The following is a 16,195-nucleotide window of genomic DNA, read 5'->3' as shown; positions in this document are numbered from 1 at the left end:
GGCTTATAGAAGGGACTTGCTTTCCTCTCTGACTTTCCACTTCCCTGCAGGAAAACTGATTGGTTTTGCTTTTCTCAAGCAGGGCAGGGCAGTATCACTGGTATAGAGAGACTTTGTAAGGATACAATTAGTTGATGCTTCCCAATATGGAAAGGCATGGATCTTTCCGTCTATAGCCACACTTTGCAGTCTAGGTCTGCTCCTATGGAACCCTGGAGCATAGGGGAGACTGCCCCCATAACAGGATGGAAATAGTAAGTGTAACAAATGACAGTGCCTTTCCACGCTTCCCTTCCTCCTCTGAATGAATTCTCCACCCAGCCAAAATATGTCTCCAAAGCTATTTGAGAAATGTGAAGCTTGGCTAGCCCATAGGACCTATGGGCTTCTATACCAAAGCTGCTCATATAGTATAGGTATGGAAAACCATGGATTTCAAATCTGTAAATGCCCTATGCTGATACCTTACAACTGTACCCCCATGAAACTGGTATAACCAGTGTCCTTGTTTTATAGGGAAGGTTCTCCAGTGCCAAATGTTGCTTAGCCTTCCTGCCATTCTCCCAGGGAGTTCCAATTGGATTCTTCGCCTTCATTATCTCGGGAGGGGGGAGGGGAAGTATTGCCCACGCAGTATCCCAGGAGTCATGAAACCCGTGTTTTATTAAATGCAACATCGTCATTAATGCTGAACTTTATTTCCAAGTCCATTGGAGGCAGAAGAGAAAACAATTCAGGCAACCAGCTTTGCAGTTTTACTGTGTTCCTCTGTCTAGTGCTTTCCTGTTTCTGGGTTTTGTGATCTAGGTTTGGATTAGGGATTCGTAGTGGGAAGCTCCATGTTCCTGAAACCTGGTAATTATTTTGAATTAAGGAGAAGTATAAGAGTTTCACTTCTCTAATAAAATGTCAACAACATACCTTACCCTTCATGCTTTCTGCTCTGTCTTAAGCATTTTTCATGCAGTAACTAGTATAATAATCATGAAATTCTAGGCATTAAGTCCTATCCTAACAGGTAAGGAACCAGGTCTGCTAAGATTGACCTGTGCTACCTCATGTGTGCTATCTGTCTGGGGGTGGGGAGTGATATCACCGTCTAGTAAAGGTCACTTGAACGGGCCATTCTCCCTGTGGTTTCTATTTTTTATGCACATCATAAAAGATGGCAGAATGCTATGAGACTACAGGCTATGAAGCTGTAGGGTCCTGAATCTGGTATTTCTAGGGTAGGGCTTTCTGAGTTTTGGCATCTTCACCTCATAAACAGGAATAACACCTCTGCTTCATATTGCACAGGAAGTAAGGAGATGATAACGTGAGGAGATGGCAGAACATGCTATAATTTTAACAACCAATAACAGATGGCTTTAGAAAGCTTAGATTAGTGAATTCCAGACATTCTTATGAGCCATACTTGCAGCCTCCCAGGAACACTCCCTGTTTCTCTCCTGTAGAAAGCTGGAAAGGTGTTTAGTTTGTGTTGAGTGGCTCTTTGACCAAGTATGCTTGTTAGTTTCTTTTGAATTCTAGTGTGTTTGTTTTCACCAACAAAGGTAGTAGAGTGCAGTGGGACCCTCATGTGATCCAGACTGAAGCTCTGCTGTATACTAGCCATATATTCTTGGGCAATTTATATAACGTCTTCCTCCCAGGATGGATGTGAGGCCTGAAGAAGGCTGGTGCATGTTAGTCTCTGATGAAGGAGAGCTGTTGCTCTTATTAAAGACTTAACATATTCATATTGTGTGACTGCTTTGAGGGGCTTCTTTTATCACAAGTTAGCCAGTTTTCTTTAAGCAATACAAAAAAAAAGTAATTTTAAGGTAATTTCGATGACTTTATACAAGTTCCTTAAGATCTGAGGACATCACTTTACTCATTAATTAAAAGAAAATATTCATGTCCACTTCGTGGAATTGTTGAGAACATTAAATGAGGTAATTTAAAGCACAGAAACCACAGGAGCTTAATATGGAGTAATTGTACATTAAAATACTGTGTGCAATTTTCGTTTTAAACCGCATATTTTAAAATAGTTTTTCCTTTGAGGATCCTCAACAGATTAGAATAACTGTTGAAGCTGGGACCAGGCAAGGAAGCAATCCTATCTAGCCTTGTCTCTCTGAGGCACCTGCTCTGAACCAGGCCCACCCCAAACATTTGTCTGGCTCGGGGAAACAGTATGAATGAAGACATGCCTATCACGTGTCTAAATATTTAGAAGTGATAAATCAGGCCAGCAAACTATTAAACCAAGTATATTGCATCCAAACCGGATGGCCAGGTTTGAATTGAGGATTCATGGATGACTTAGAACTCTGTGCCAAAATGTGACTGGCCAGGAAACGTGGACCCCTACACCCCTTTTCTCCCCACCTCTGGCTCCATCCCATAAAGAGAGGGGCCTTGCATGCTTGTACAAGGACACCCTAATCTCCAAGTTCAAGCTCTGTTCCTATCTTCCAACAAATAGCAGCCTTTTCACTCCCACCCGCCCAACCATCCAAGAAAGAGTACACAAGTGATTGTCTAGTTCTTCTTGGGAAGCCAGACCTGGAAAGAGGCCACACAGACCTTGGAAGTAAGATAAGAGTTCAGAGCTGTCTAGGCAGAATGTTCTGGGGTCTGACATCTCGGAGCATGGTCTAGAAGTGAGGGAGTCTGTAGACTCTGGGTATACATACCCCCTTCACTTGGGAGTTTCTTGTCCTATAAAGAAGGGAACAGTTGACAGAGTGGGACCGCTTAAAAATATGGGGCCCAAACTTCAAAGACCCCTCTTGCCTGTGTCTAAGGCCAGTGTTGCTCTGAACCCTGCGGCTCCAAGGAGAGCAACCTGTGAGTTATTTGTAACCTGTGTGTGAGGTGATGACATTTTTTACAGCTTTTCATATTTATACTCTTGTGTTTCTCCAAGCACCCTTTTCAATACAGTTGAAAGTCCCAATTCCTACTTCCAGCGTTAGAAGTATGATGTACTTTATTGCCTAAGATTTGACCCCATGGGAGCTCTGACAGATTCTTTCTGTTGACCACTGAAGCTACTAAGTGGGGAGAAGTTGTAGCCAGCTTGGTCCCTGACCAAGGGGAGATACCAACTCTGAGCATGGTTTCTGCCAACCTGGGAGTGGCACAATTTTTTCTACAGACCCTTGCTCTTCTCTACCTCCAGCCCTGGGTCTATGTATTCCCCTGGTGTCCTCAAGTCCAAAGTCTCTCCTTGGATTATGCAGAGATGGGAAGATGTGGGGGAACTGAGGTCCAGCCGTTTTGTGTGCAGACTTTGACCAGTCACCTCATTGTCAGTGCCATGCTTTGTTCTGCCTTGTGCAACCCCTGGTGCTTTCAAATTCTGAGTGGCTTCAGGTTCCTGCAGACATATTGGCTCACTTTTCTAGAATATCCCCTCTATAGGAGTGTAGGCTGTGGCTGCCAGGAAACCCTACTTCATGTATTTTTTATCTTTTTAAAAAATTTTGAGGCCAGGCACAATGGCTCACGCCTATAATCCCAACACTTTGGGAGGCTGAGGCAGGTGGATCACCCGAGGTCAGGAGTTCAAGACCAGCCTGACCAACATGGAGAAACCCTGACGCTGCTAAAAATACAAAATTAGACAGGCATAGTGGTGCACGCCTGTTATCCCAGCTACTGGGGAGACTGAGTCAGGAGGATTGCTTGAACCTGGGAGGCAGAGGTTGCGGTGAGCCAAGATCATGCCATTGCACTCCAGCCTGGGTAACAAGAGCAAAACTCTGTCTTTTAAAAAAAAAAAAAAAATTGAAATCTCTAGTCTGCTCAGGTGTCTACAGTTAGTTTTTTCCCCTTGTGATTTAATATCTTTTGCTTTTCTTTTTACTGTCTTTGTCTTTATTTTGTGGAATTTCAGGAGGAAAACACAGTGGCCAATTCACCATGTTTAACTGAGGATAAAAATAGGAATAATAGAATAGTGGGTATTGATGTTCATCGAGGGTTTCCTCTATATCAGAATGGCCTCAAATTCCTTCTTCCATAGATCATCTCTTCCTTTTCCTAGATTTCTTCTGAGAACCAGGGATCTGCCATGCTGCCATGTCAGCTTTAAGCCACTGTAGACCAGTGGATAGAAAAGCCTTGCTTTTCAGTGGGCAGTTATTGCTCTCTGTTTCCCATGTGACTTGTATGTGTTCAGGTTTAGTAAACTTTTATTAAGCACCTACTGCATACTAGGCAGCATGCAGTGCTTTCACTAACTTGACTCAATCCTTGTTGCAGCCCTGGAGGAGGTGGGTATTACTTAGATGAGCAAACTCACGTGCTTGGATACTGAGACTTCTTCAAGGCTGAATAGCCAGAGCCTAAAATTGTGCCCATTTTCATAACCCTAGTGGTGGATGGAGCTCCAGTCATTTTGGAAATGTGATTTGTGCTTTTTTTTTTTTTTTCCTCATTAAGACTTCTCTGGAGGAGTAGAGTGGGGCGGGGGGAGGGGAGCGGAAGTAGGGTGGGGAGGGCGGGAGGGGGAGGAACGGGGAGCTGGAGAGATTAAGTTTTTGTGCGTGTGTCCCTGTGTGCGTGTGTCATTTTAAGGTGGCTCAGGAGCAGCCCAGAGGAGCCAGCAGCGACCCGAGTAGCGAGGGACCGAACCGGGAGCCGTGCGGCACTGAGCCGGGGCCGCACAGCCACCGCCCCGGGTGGAATGGGAGGGGTGGGAGCCACCGCCGCCTCCAGGGCGCCTTTCGCTGTGTACGCCGACCGTCCGGGAGGAGGGTTTCATCACCTTAAATGGTTTTGAACCAATGAAACTATTCTCTTAAAAAGACAGACAGCCCATCGTGTGAACTAGAGTTTGTGGACAGATTTATATTGGGTTCATAGTGGCGTCATGCATGCAGACTCCTGCGAGTTCCCCTAAGTTCTTAGAGGACTGCTTTGCAAAAAGCAAAAAACTTTTTTTTTTTATCAGAGAGTTGCAAGGTTCCATAAAGAATGGTCACTTGTGGATAAGCACAAAGTCAAGAGACAGCGATTTGGACAGAATTTGTAAAGGTATCCGCCCCCAGATCATGAAGGACCCCCTGCACCCCCGCCCCCTGGTGGCACTGCTGGATGGCCGCGACTGCACTGTGGAGATGCCCATCCTGAAGCATATGCAGTCCACGCAGGAAATCCACGAGAAGGTTCTAAATGAAGCCGTAGGTGTCAAGATGTACCACACCATCACCCTCACCAGGGAGGACCTGGGAAAGTTCAAGGCTCTGAGAGTGATCCTGCGGATAGGCAGTGGCTATGACAACGTGGACATCAAGGCTGCCGGCGAGCTCGGAATTGCTGTGTGTAACAACCCGTCTGCAGCCGTGGAAGAGACAGCGGACTTTACCATCTGCTATATCCTCAGTCTGTACCGGAGGAACACGTGGCTGTACCAGGCATTGCAGGAAGGCATGCGGGTTCAGAGCATGGAGCAGATCCACGAGGTGGCCTCAGGAGCGGCACACATCCGTGGGGAGACGCTGGGCCTCATCAGCTTTGGTTGCATCGGGCAGGTAGTTGCAGTTCGAGCCAAGGCCTTTGGATTCAGAGTCATATTTTATGACCTCTACTTGCAGGATGGGATCCAGCAGTCCCTGGGCGTGCAAAGGGTCTACACCCTCCAGGATTTGCTGTATCGGAGTGGCTGGGTCTCCTTGCATTGCAATCTCAACGAACATAACCACCACCTCATCAATGACTTTACCATAAAGCAGATGAGGCAGGGAGCATTCCTTGTGAATGCAGCCCGTGGTGACCTGGTGGACGAGAAAGCCTTAGCACAAACCCTCAAGGAGGGCAGGATACGAGGGGCAGCCCTCGACGTGCATGAGTCGGAGCCCTTTAGCTTTGCTCAGGGTCCGTTGAAAGATGCACCGAATCCCCTCTGCACTCCTCACACTGCCTGGTACAGCGAGCAGGCGTCACTGGAGATGAGGGAGGCAGCTGCCACAGAGATCCGTTGAGCCCTCACAGGTCGCATCCTAGAAAGCTTAAGAAACTGAACAATGAATTCTTCGTCACATCAGCGCCTTGGTCAGTAATAGACCAGCAAGCAATTCATCCTGAACTCGATGGTGCCACATACAGATATCCTCCAGGCATTGTGGGCGTGGTTCCAGGAGGACTTCCTGCAGCCATGGAAGGGATCATCCCTGGAGGCATCCCAGTGACTCACAACCTCCTGACAGTGGCACATCCTTCCCAAGTGCCCTCTCCCAACCAGCCCACAAAACACGGGGACAATCGAGAGCACCCCAACGAGCAATAGCAGAGAATGCCAGAAGGTAATCATTCAGATACACTTGGGACCAAGAGACAGTGAGAAATAGATGAACTAAGAGAGAAAGAATCTTATGGTCTTTGTAACTGATTTTGGACATATACATCATTGATGTTGCGGTGTTAAAACTACAAGAGCTACAAACTGAAGATGCTGTCTGTTTACGGAAGTGCTAAAAGACTAGGATGTGATTTATTAACGACCAACTTCTGTCACTGTGTGTTAGGTTTTTCATCTGTGCATCAAATCACAAAGAATAAATAGAGCTTTTTCCTTTATCAGTCCCTTGGGCACAGCAGGTCCTGAACACCCCGCTCTACAATGTTGCATCAAGAGTTCAAACAACAAAATAAAAAATATTAAGAGGAAATCCCCATTCTGTGACGAGTCCGTTAAGTCTACAGGGGCTGGTGACCTCTTTTTGCTAATAGGAAAATCACATTACTACAAAATGGGGAAAAAACTGTTTGCCTGTGATAGACACCTGCACGCATAGGATTGAAGACAGTACAGGCTCCCGTACAGAGAAGCGTCTCTCACATCTGAACTGCATACTGAGTGGGCAGGTTGGTTGTAAGTTCAGTAAAACCCTCTGATGATGCAAAAAAAAAAAAAAAAAAAGTATTAAGTTTCACAAGCTGTTTGTACTCAAATATATTTTCTCAGTTTCAGATGCTCTGCTATTTTATTGAGTGGAAAGTCTTGAGCTAAAAGGGTTCAAGAAGAATAATGTTGCATTTCCTTATGTCTCAGGAAACATTTTTCTGGTAGCTTGTCAGATTGTCTATGAACAAACCCACTTTTTTAGACATTGATAAAGTCATCTTTTCTTTACATGATATTTTATACAACAACACTTCAGATGTATTAGATGGGACTGATTTTAACAAATCCTATCAGATTTGTATCAAAATAGTTACATGTTCTATTCATAGTCTTTTGTGACTCATTGCCTTTTTGTTTAAAAAGATGGCCTATTTTGAACTTTGTTTAGGTGCATTCCTGTTTTTGTGACAAAGGAAAACTTGTCCCAAACAGAAAAATAATGGCTATCAGAAGTATGTTTTGTTTTAGTGTGAGTTACCATTACTGTATTTGTTTATTGTAAAGGTGGACATTTAGTGTTCAGTACAGTTTTCAATAAAAAGTAATTAAAATTTGTTAAGTTCCGAAATTCAGGCACATCCCACTAACGTGAAAGTTCTCTACTTGAGATGTTTAAGGCAACTGCATTGTCAATTAGCCAATTTCCAACTCTTGTTACTGATAGGATTCTATCTGCCTGTTCCATAACCAGACTCAAGAACACTGACAATTACTTCATGTGATACAAAGTTTAATTGAAAAATCAAAACTTCACACAAGTCCATCATTATCAAGTCATGCCATCCTTAAGATGTAATGGTGGGTTAGAGCTAAATCAATTCAAAAAAAAAACCAAAGTTGCTCAACTTGTAGAGTTCTGATTTTAATTTACCCCAAAGCAAAATGACCTGGACCTGGTTCAAGGGAGGGAAGTGAACCTTGAAACTGTTTTGCCAATAACCTAACAAAATGATATTTACCAAGAAGTGTGGCAAAATAGTCCCATGAGTTAAGAACTTGAAGTTGATTTAATGAATCTTCTTTTTAAATAGAATTAAACCTTTATACAAAAAAAAAAAGACTTCTCTGCTCTTGAACTTGCTCATCATAGTATAAAACAGACAAAATTAATAGGTGCAATGTTTTATTAATCTCATCTCCTTAATGAGTTCTGTGGTGAGTTTAACTCATTTGTGGTCCAGTCCTACTGTTATGGAAGTATGTGTGAACACTCATTTGTGCAATTATGTATTATTATATTCCTATCTGTGTATAAGTCTTTAATTTTGGAAAAATACTTTGCCTTTTACATTAACTTCATCCACAATATGAAGGGATTTTGACTCTTGGAGAAGTAGCAGATCCTATATTTGAGAACTTTCGGGAATAAGTTTGAGAAGGATGTTTTCAGACAGAATGTGACCAGAGAAGAGCCCCAGAGGGACATGTCTGAGGGGTGGTTGAAAAACTTGGTCATGTTTGTCAGAGAGGAAAGAAAATGCAGGCAGATCTGGTATGGTTTTCAAGAACATAAGGCACTTTTTATGGAAGAAGGAAGGACCTCACCTTCCATGTGGCTTCTACAGGCAGACCTAGGACCTGTGGTACAAGTTACGGGAGGATGAGGTCTGACTATTTGCGCTCTCTCAGAGGGAGTGAAGCCCCTGTCTCTGGAAGAGTTTAAATGGAGGCTCTGGACTCTGGCAGAGTGGACAGGAGAGGCCACCCAGCATTTGGCTTAGACTTTCCTCCTATGACTTCTGAGTCTTCAGGTTTGGAGTTTGATAGAAATTAATGTTTCTCTTTTGTCTTGCTGATTTCCATGGCAAAGCCTAGAAGAACTTTTTGAGCTGTTTCTAAAATATCTTCCAAAAGCCATTTCTGACACGTGTGTCCTTTCTCTTGCAGGAGAAAATGCGGAAGTCTCCATGGACGTTTCCCTGGCTTACCGCGATGATGCCTTTGCTGAGTGGACTGAAATGGCCCACGAGAGAGTACCACGGAAACTCAAATGCACCTTCACAGCTCCCAAGGTATGACCCCTTGCTGTCTAAGCCAACAGAGTTTTTATCTGCTTCTCAGGTATGTGGAAAGATTTGTTTACTTTTCCTAGGTGTGTCCCTTCTTCGCATGAGGACAGCTTTGGTAATACCTGTTCTGCGGAGCATTTTCTTTCCTCTTCTCTCCTACTATGGGTCTTTCCTAACTTTGCTTTTGCCTATTACTGTTAAGATTTCCTGTGAAATAGTAAAAACATGAGGTTGAAGCCTCTGAGTACCTTGCCCCAGCTTTAGCCATTTTTTTCCTAAAGAGGAGAAAGATTGGGTGGTTTTATCGCTGACGGTGTGACCTCAGGTAAGCTTACATAATCTGTCTGAGCTTCAGTTTTTCTTCTGTGAGATGAGATAAGAGTACCTACCTTGGGAGTCTTTTTAAGGGCTAGATCAAGCTTGTCCAACCCGCTGCCTGTGGACCGCAGGTAGCCCAGGACGGCTTTGAATGTGGCCCAGTGCAAATTCACTAACTTTCTGAAAACATAAGATCCTTTTTTGATTTTTTTTTTTTAGCTCATCAGCTATTGTTAGCGTATTTTATGTGTGGCTCAAGACAATTCTCCTCCTTCCAGTGTGGCCCAGGGATACCAAAAGATTGGACACCCCTGGACTAGATGATACAATGAACGTAGGCAGGATGGCCTTATACTTTAACATCTTGTCTGGGACATATTTGAGAGTCAAAGTGAATATTAACCAGATAGGCCACTAGGAGAAAACGTATAAACTAAGGCCCTCCATGGGCAAACCTAAGTACCCGTTGCAGTGTTTTTTGAAGCACTAGAGGACTCTCACTCGCCCAGGTTTCCTAGAACAAAGCTACAGAAAGTGTGTTCTGAGGACCAACAGTGGCAGCATCACCTGAGAGGTTTTAGGAAAGGCAGATTCCCAGGGCACACCCAAAACCTATTAAGTCAATGTCTCAGGGGGTAGGAGCAAGGAATCTATGTTTTAACAGTTCCTTCAGTTTATTACCTTAAACTCAGTGAAGTTTGAGAGCCACTGCCCTAGACCTTCTGCTGAATGCTAAACTGGGGGTGGGGGAAAGGAAGGAGAGAGAGAGGAATCTTTCTTCTTAAATGCCCTAAATACTGGCAGAGGCAGGACTTTAGTACTTGAAGAAAAGTCTGTACCAGGATACAACGAATTTGTCTCTGAGACAGGAAGGTTGAGCCAGTGTCCCAGATGCCAATGTGTCTCTTTTCATTTGAACTTAGGTAAATTTGTGTCATGGGTGACCATGTTACTCACTCCATAGTGACAGGGAAGTGTGGGACACCCAGAGACCCATCATGGGGGATTTCATATCTCAATTTCCACAGGGCTGTCCTCCAGAGAGAGCCATTTGTAGGTAGAAATGAGTGATAGACAGAAACTAGAGGAAGCAGGAGGGAGGAATAGCTAACATTTTCAGATCTTTGCATGCAACGGAGAAAATTAATTAAAAATCTTTCTAGCTGTCTCTGCAAGTTGACTGCATCTTTGAAACACTGGTTGAACATCTAAGCTAGATGGCTTTTGGATGCAGAATTGTATCCTTAGAAAAGGGAAAAGTCATTTCTCTTATTTATACACTTGGAGGGCACTGAGTAGTGTGAGGGGGAAGGGTGTTTGCCTGCAACTGCTTCTTAATGACGGTTGCTTAATTATCTTTAGGATGTGTTGATCCCTTGCAAGAAAGATATTAAACCTTGGAAGGTGCGAAGGAAATGAATCATCAAGTCTCTGCTTTTTGATTGCAGTGAAATTTAGTCTTGAGTCTCAAGATTAAATGAGAAATTGCTTTAAAGCTTTTCAGTCCCTGGTGGATTGTGAAGTTGAAAAAAAAAAAGTCAAGTTGCCACCTGCTGTAATTTGTCCTAATTAGCCAGTCTCATGCTGGAGTTGGGGGAGAACTGGGGGTGGGGGAAAGGAAGGAGAGAGAGAGGAATCTTCCTTCTTAAATGCCCTAAATACTTTAGTGCTTGAAGGAAAGTCTGTACCAGGATACAACGAATTTGTCTCCGAGACAGGAAGGTTGAGCCAGTGTCCCAGATGCCAATGTGTCTCTTTTCATTTGAACTTAGGTAAATTTGTGTCATAGGTGGCCATGTTACTCACTCTGTAGTGACAGGGAAGTGTGGGACACCCAGAGACCCATCATGGGGGATTAGAAGTGACCCTGGAGATCATCTTACTTACCTTTCTCACTTAGGAAGAAACTGAGGCCAAATGAGGCAGGGTGACCCAAGGTACCCAGCAAGGAACATGGTCAGGACTAGAATCAGAGCCTCCTGGCCTGGAGTTCAAGTCTTTATCACAGCACAACGCCTGCCTTTGGGCAGGGCCCATGTCCTTCTCCCAATTCTGCTACTTTTGGGACCCTGGGCGAGACACACACCAGATGGTATTAGACTAAGTAGGTTTTATTCCCTTCCCCCCTCAAATTCTCAATTTCCATAAATAAAATAAGGCCCTAACTGGAAACAAATCAGAAAATGTCCTCTTGCTGTTACCACAGAGGATAATCAGCCTCCTCACTGCAACTTAATCTGAGGGAGAATTAGAGCCTGTAGTGAATTTTCAGTAGTGCCTGCAAAGCCCCCATCCTCCCTGATTTGAAAGTATAAGAGAGAAAGGAGTGGAGGGGAGAAAAAGATGATCTGTATAGGAAGAGTCATCCGACCTGCAGCTGAGGTTTGAAAAAGCAGCAGCATTCTTTCCACAGAAGAATTTTTAAAAATCAACCACGCCAACTCTAATCAACTGGTGTGTCTGAGAAGAGCCGCTCACACCTTAGGGATAAAAACTGTTGACAACTGATCGGTAATGTGTGCCGTGGTGGGGAAGAGGAGTTAAAAGCACCTCCCCACCTCCACCTTGCCATGTGTGTCTCTGTCTCTGTACAAAGGTCTGTTTACTGCACTCTAAGCTCTGACTGTTCAGTAAGGAACCCTCCCCACCAGCCAAGATCTCAGAAGGGTCAGAGCCCCTTCCTACACACTCTTAAACTATAGACTCCTTGTTATCTTCTTTCTTCTCATTTCTTCAGTGGATCTTTGCTCTGAAGATTTATGACAAATTATGGAGGGCTTGTGAATTCAGGCTTAGGGACGACAAATTAGATCTCCCCTATCACTTGATCAGGAGGTACCAAGTAAACACTGAAGCTGACGTAGAAACCCAACATTGATGGTAAACTCTTATCTTCTGTATCAGGGAAAAGTCCCAGCCTGCTGAAGCTCATTCCTCTACATGCTCATATTTACCCCTGGCCCCCACCCCTCAGCAGGTACACATAGCTGGGAGTCCTGGTGAGGTGGAGCAGAATTTAGTTTTCAAAAAAAAGCTGTGTCCCTACTGTCCGATTTCTCTCCACCGTGCTCTGGGCAGTATCTCTTAAATTGTTTGGCACGAAGTCCAAGAGGCTTTCCTAGACACTGGGCTAAATCTTCATTTCTTAAAATGTCTATTCCCTTCTGCCATCTTGGACTGTTAGGAAGCACTGGAGGCAGAAAATTCTGAGTGGTTATCTCTGGCCACTAATCTTATTATTACCTTTGTTTCTTCTGTTTCAACCTTCCCTAAATACCAAGGGCTCCTCGTGTCTTTTTTTTTTCCTGGCAAGTGAATAAAAAGAAGATATTTTCAGCTGCTTCTAGCTTCTCCCTCAAGCCAAAATCAGAAGAATAATTAGCCGTCCTTAAAGAGTGTAATGATTCAGCAGGAGCTTCCACCTGAATGTTTAAGAAGCTGACTGTTCCACAGAGCCTTAGAGGTCCCTGACGACACACTGCCGATAAAAACTGTTGTAGCCCTCGCAGACAAGATTAGTAAGATGTGAGGTTCTAATGAAGATGAAACAGCCGAGAATGGTGTTAGGAGATAGAAGGAAGGTGTCTCTGCTTTCTACCTAAAATTTCTGGTTCTACCTTGAATATGGCTGCTGCTGTTGTCGTTTGTTTGTTTTTAGGTTGGGAGAGCTGGGTGGACACCATGCCTCCAGTATGCCTTGTTGCTCTGTACCTCTAAGGTGTACCTTTAAGCATTAGCTGTTTAAAATTGGTGTTATGGGTCCAGGGTAACAGAATTCAGAGCCAGTCTATTGGAAATAGTGACCCTGCCTCAAACCCTCTGCTCTTCTTCCAGACCCCAGAGCATGAAGGCCGTTACTATGAATGTGATGTCCTTCCTTTCATGGAAATTGGGTCGGTGGCCCATAAGTTTTACCTTTTAAACATCCGGCTGCCTGTGAATGAGAAGAAGAAAATCAATGTGGGAATTGGGGAGATAAAGGATATCCGGTTGGTGGTAAGTGAATGTAACTGATCTTGGCATGTGTATTGAAGGGGAACTCCATCTCACTCATGGCACCTCTATGCCTCACCTGTCTCATCTGAGAAATGGGAATAATAACATACTCATGATGACTGAGATAATAAAGTGAATTAATTTGTGTGAGAGATTACAGAAATGGAAAACAATGCAATTATTGTGCCCACTTAAGATTTTAAATGGGCTTAAGATCACTTAAGGTCATTATAATGATAAGATCATGATATAGTCATGACTGCATAATGAGTAACACCAAGATAAAAGTAAATTTTCTTTTTTATGTGTTTCACCTTGCAAGCACAATTGTTAAAGGGAATAGGGGTGGTTTAGGTTCTTTCCATCTTATTTGTTTAATTGGGGAAAAGTTAGAACTTGCTGCAAGGAGGACCTTTCTTTTCAACCTCAACAAAGTCTCACAATAATTGGGTAAAGAAACAGAAAAGCATAAGAATTACCTAGAATGTCCTACTATTTAGAGAAATAGTCACTGTTCAGGTTTTGATATATCTCCTTCCAGGCTTTTTATATACGTAGTAATTCCCTTACAAAAAGTAGGATCATATTGAACTGACTTTTTTTCCTTGCTTTCTTATTTAATGGTATATATAATATAAATTGGTGAATGTAGTACCAATATTGGTTAGCATTTTATAGAATAGATTTACCTTAACACTTACTAATCTCAACATATTGACCATCTAGGATATCTGCAACTTTCTAATGAAAAGCTTACAAAAAGAAAAAAAATTGATCATGTACTTAATCATTATCTTAGCATAGGGAAAAAGCTCTTGTAGCCCTAGTAGACCAGATTAGTAAGATGTGAGGGTCGAATGAGGATTAAATGGCCAAGAGAGGTGTTAGGAGATATAGGATATCTCTGCTTTTTACCTAAAATTTCTGGTTCTACCTCAAATGTGGCTTTTTTGGGGGGCACACTGTAGGGGTGGTAGCTGGGTAGATATCATACACCCTGTAGGCCCTATTAATCCGTACCTGCCCTATTAATCCATACCTCTAAAGTGGACCTTTAGGCATTAGCATTTTAAAATCAGTGGGATGAGTCCAAGGTAAGATAATTCAGCCTCTCGGAAACAGTGACCCTGCCCCAAAGCCCCATGCTCTTCTTTCAGACCCCAGAGCATGAAAGCCATTACTGTGAATAGGATGCCCTCTTTATTTCTCTGGTCTCAGGTCCATAGCACAGGGCTCTTCTAATATGTATTTCTGTTATCTCTGAGGAGAGGCCAAGGGTGTATGAGGGCAGTGCATGCTATGAATGTGAAAGCTCTTGATCATGAACATTTTGCAGACAAGGTCTCCACTTACCTCTCCCACAAACGCATTTGCCAGTAGAAGGAAATGCTAAGATAATATTCACCTTCAAAATTATCACTGGTCTCTGCCTAGGGGATCCACCAAAATGGAGGCTTCACCAAGGTGTGGTTTGCCATGAAGACCTTCCTTACGCCCAGCATCTTCATCATTATGGTGTGGTACTGGAGGAGGATCACCATGATGTCCCGACCCCCAGTGCTTCTGGAAAAGTAAGAGCTGGTTTTGCAGTGCTCTTCAGGAATACTGGCTTCTCATGATCTGCCAAGCTCTTGCTTTTGCTTGTGTCCATTTCAAGCAGCCAGTGTGTGACTTAGGCCAGTGATTTGACCAGGAGTCATCCTGGACTCCTTTTTCTCCTGCAGCTTTCCTATGCAAGTTGTTATTAAGTTAATCCTCAGGGTTCTACCTCTCTCACCTTTCTGGCTCTTTTTAATTAATTAATTTATTTTTTGGAGACAAAGTCTCACGCTGTTGTCCAGGCTGGAGTGCAGTGCTGGGATCTCAGCTCGCTGCAGCCTTGACTTTACAGGTTCCAGTAATCATCCCATTTCAGCTTCCCAGTAGCTAGAACCACAGGTGTATACTCCCCAGCTAGTTTTTGTATTTTTTGTAGAGACAGGGTTTCACTATGTTGCCCAGGCTGATCTCGAACTCCTGAGCTCAAGTGATTTGCCTGCTTCAGCTTCCCAAAGTGCTGGGATTACAGGTGTGAGCCACCACACCCAGCTGACCTTTCTGACTCTTTAACCTCTTTGCTCTTCGGGATATTCCGTGGTCAATCAGATACTTGTCTGTGTTGTAGTGAAGAAACTGCCCTAAGCCCAGCTCCTCTCACTTAAAGAAAGACAGTGCTCCTGCAGGTGTACCTACTTTCTCTCCACATCATTGACTTCTCCCTTTCTGCTGGATTCTTTCTATTAATATACAAACATGCCCTGCCATCTCCCCTTCTTAGACAAAATTCTCCCATTTCCCACTTCTCCCTGAAGCTACATACCCTTTTTCTGCCCCTCATTACAGCAATGCTTCTCAAAAACCTTGTGCATATGTCTTCTCCTCTGTTCTCTCTTGAGTCCATTCCAGTCTGGATTCATCTCCAGCACTTTACTAAAACTGCTTTTCACAGGATCACCAACAACCTTCATAGTCCAAATCCAAAGATCATTTTTTAGTCCTCACTTTTTTTTTTTTTTTAAACTCATCCCAGCATCTGACATAATCAGTTTTTCTTCCCAGAGTCTCCTCTACTCTTCTGTTGGTCATTCTTCTTTGCTGACCAGCATGTAGGCCCCATTTCTGTCTCCTTCCGTCTTCCCAGCCTCTTAGACTTTGGGACTGGGGCACCTGCTTTGGACCTCTTCTCTTTATTAGCTGTGCTTTCCTCAGGGGTAATCTCACCTACCTTCGTGGTCTGAAAAATCATCTGCTCTCTGATGACTCTTAATCTATATCTTTAGCCTCAGCCTCTCCCAACTCTGGACCCAAATATTACAGCTCTTTACTTAATGTCTTCATTTGCATTGAAAATGTCACATGTACCAAGGACAACACTTGATTGTGTCCCACTTCCAACCTGTTCCCTCCCAGAATCCCCATTTCAGTAAAT

The 16,195-nt window shown here is 43.6% G+C and overlaps 1 protein-coding gene and 1 pseudogene across 4 annotated transcripts in view; both read left to right on the top strand.

The window, feature by feature from the left end:
- Positions 1–16,195, top strand: part of WLS (wntless Wnt ligand secretion mediator) — a 134,329-nt gene that overhangs the window by 64,384 nt on the left and 53,750 nt on the right. For all 3 annotated transcript variants that reach the window (XM_025377877.1, XM_025377888.1, XM_025377895.1), the window contains 3 exons: positions 8,792–8,916; positions 13,066–13,227; positions 14,662–14,798. In XM_025377877.1, the coding sequence (XP_025233662.1) occupies positions 8,792–8,916; positions 13,066–13,227; positions 14,662–14,798 (424 nt within the window). The remainder of the gene's footprint in view (positions 1–8,791; positions 8,917–13,065; positions 13,228–14,661; positions 14,799–16,195) is intronic.
- LOC112619756 lies at positions 4,845–6,331 on the top strand (annotated as a pseudogene). Its single transcript, XR_003118293.1, has one exon. The product of XR_003118293.1 is annotated as a C-terminal-binding protein 2 pseudogene (transcript).

Source organism: Theropithecus gelada, chromosome 1 (genome assembly GCF_003255815.1).
Source record: "Theropithecus gelada isolate Dixy chromosome 1, Tgel_1.0, whole genome shotgun sequence".
NCBI classification, from domain to species: Eukaryota; Metazoa; Chordata; class Mammalia; order Primates; family Cercopithecidae; genus Theropithecus; species Theropithecus gelada.
Note: the sequence above shows the minus strand (reverse complement) of the source record. Positions and strands in the feature narration are given on the sequence as shown.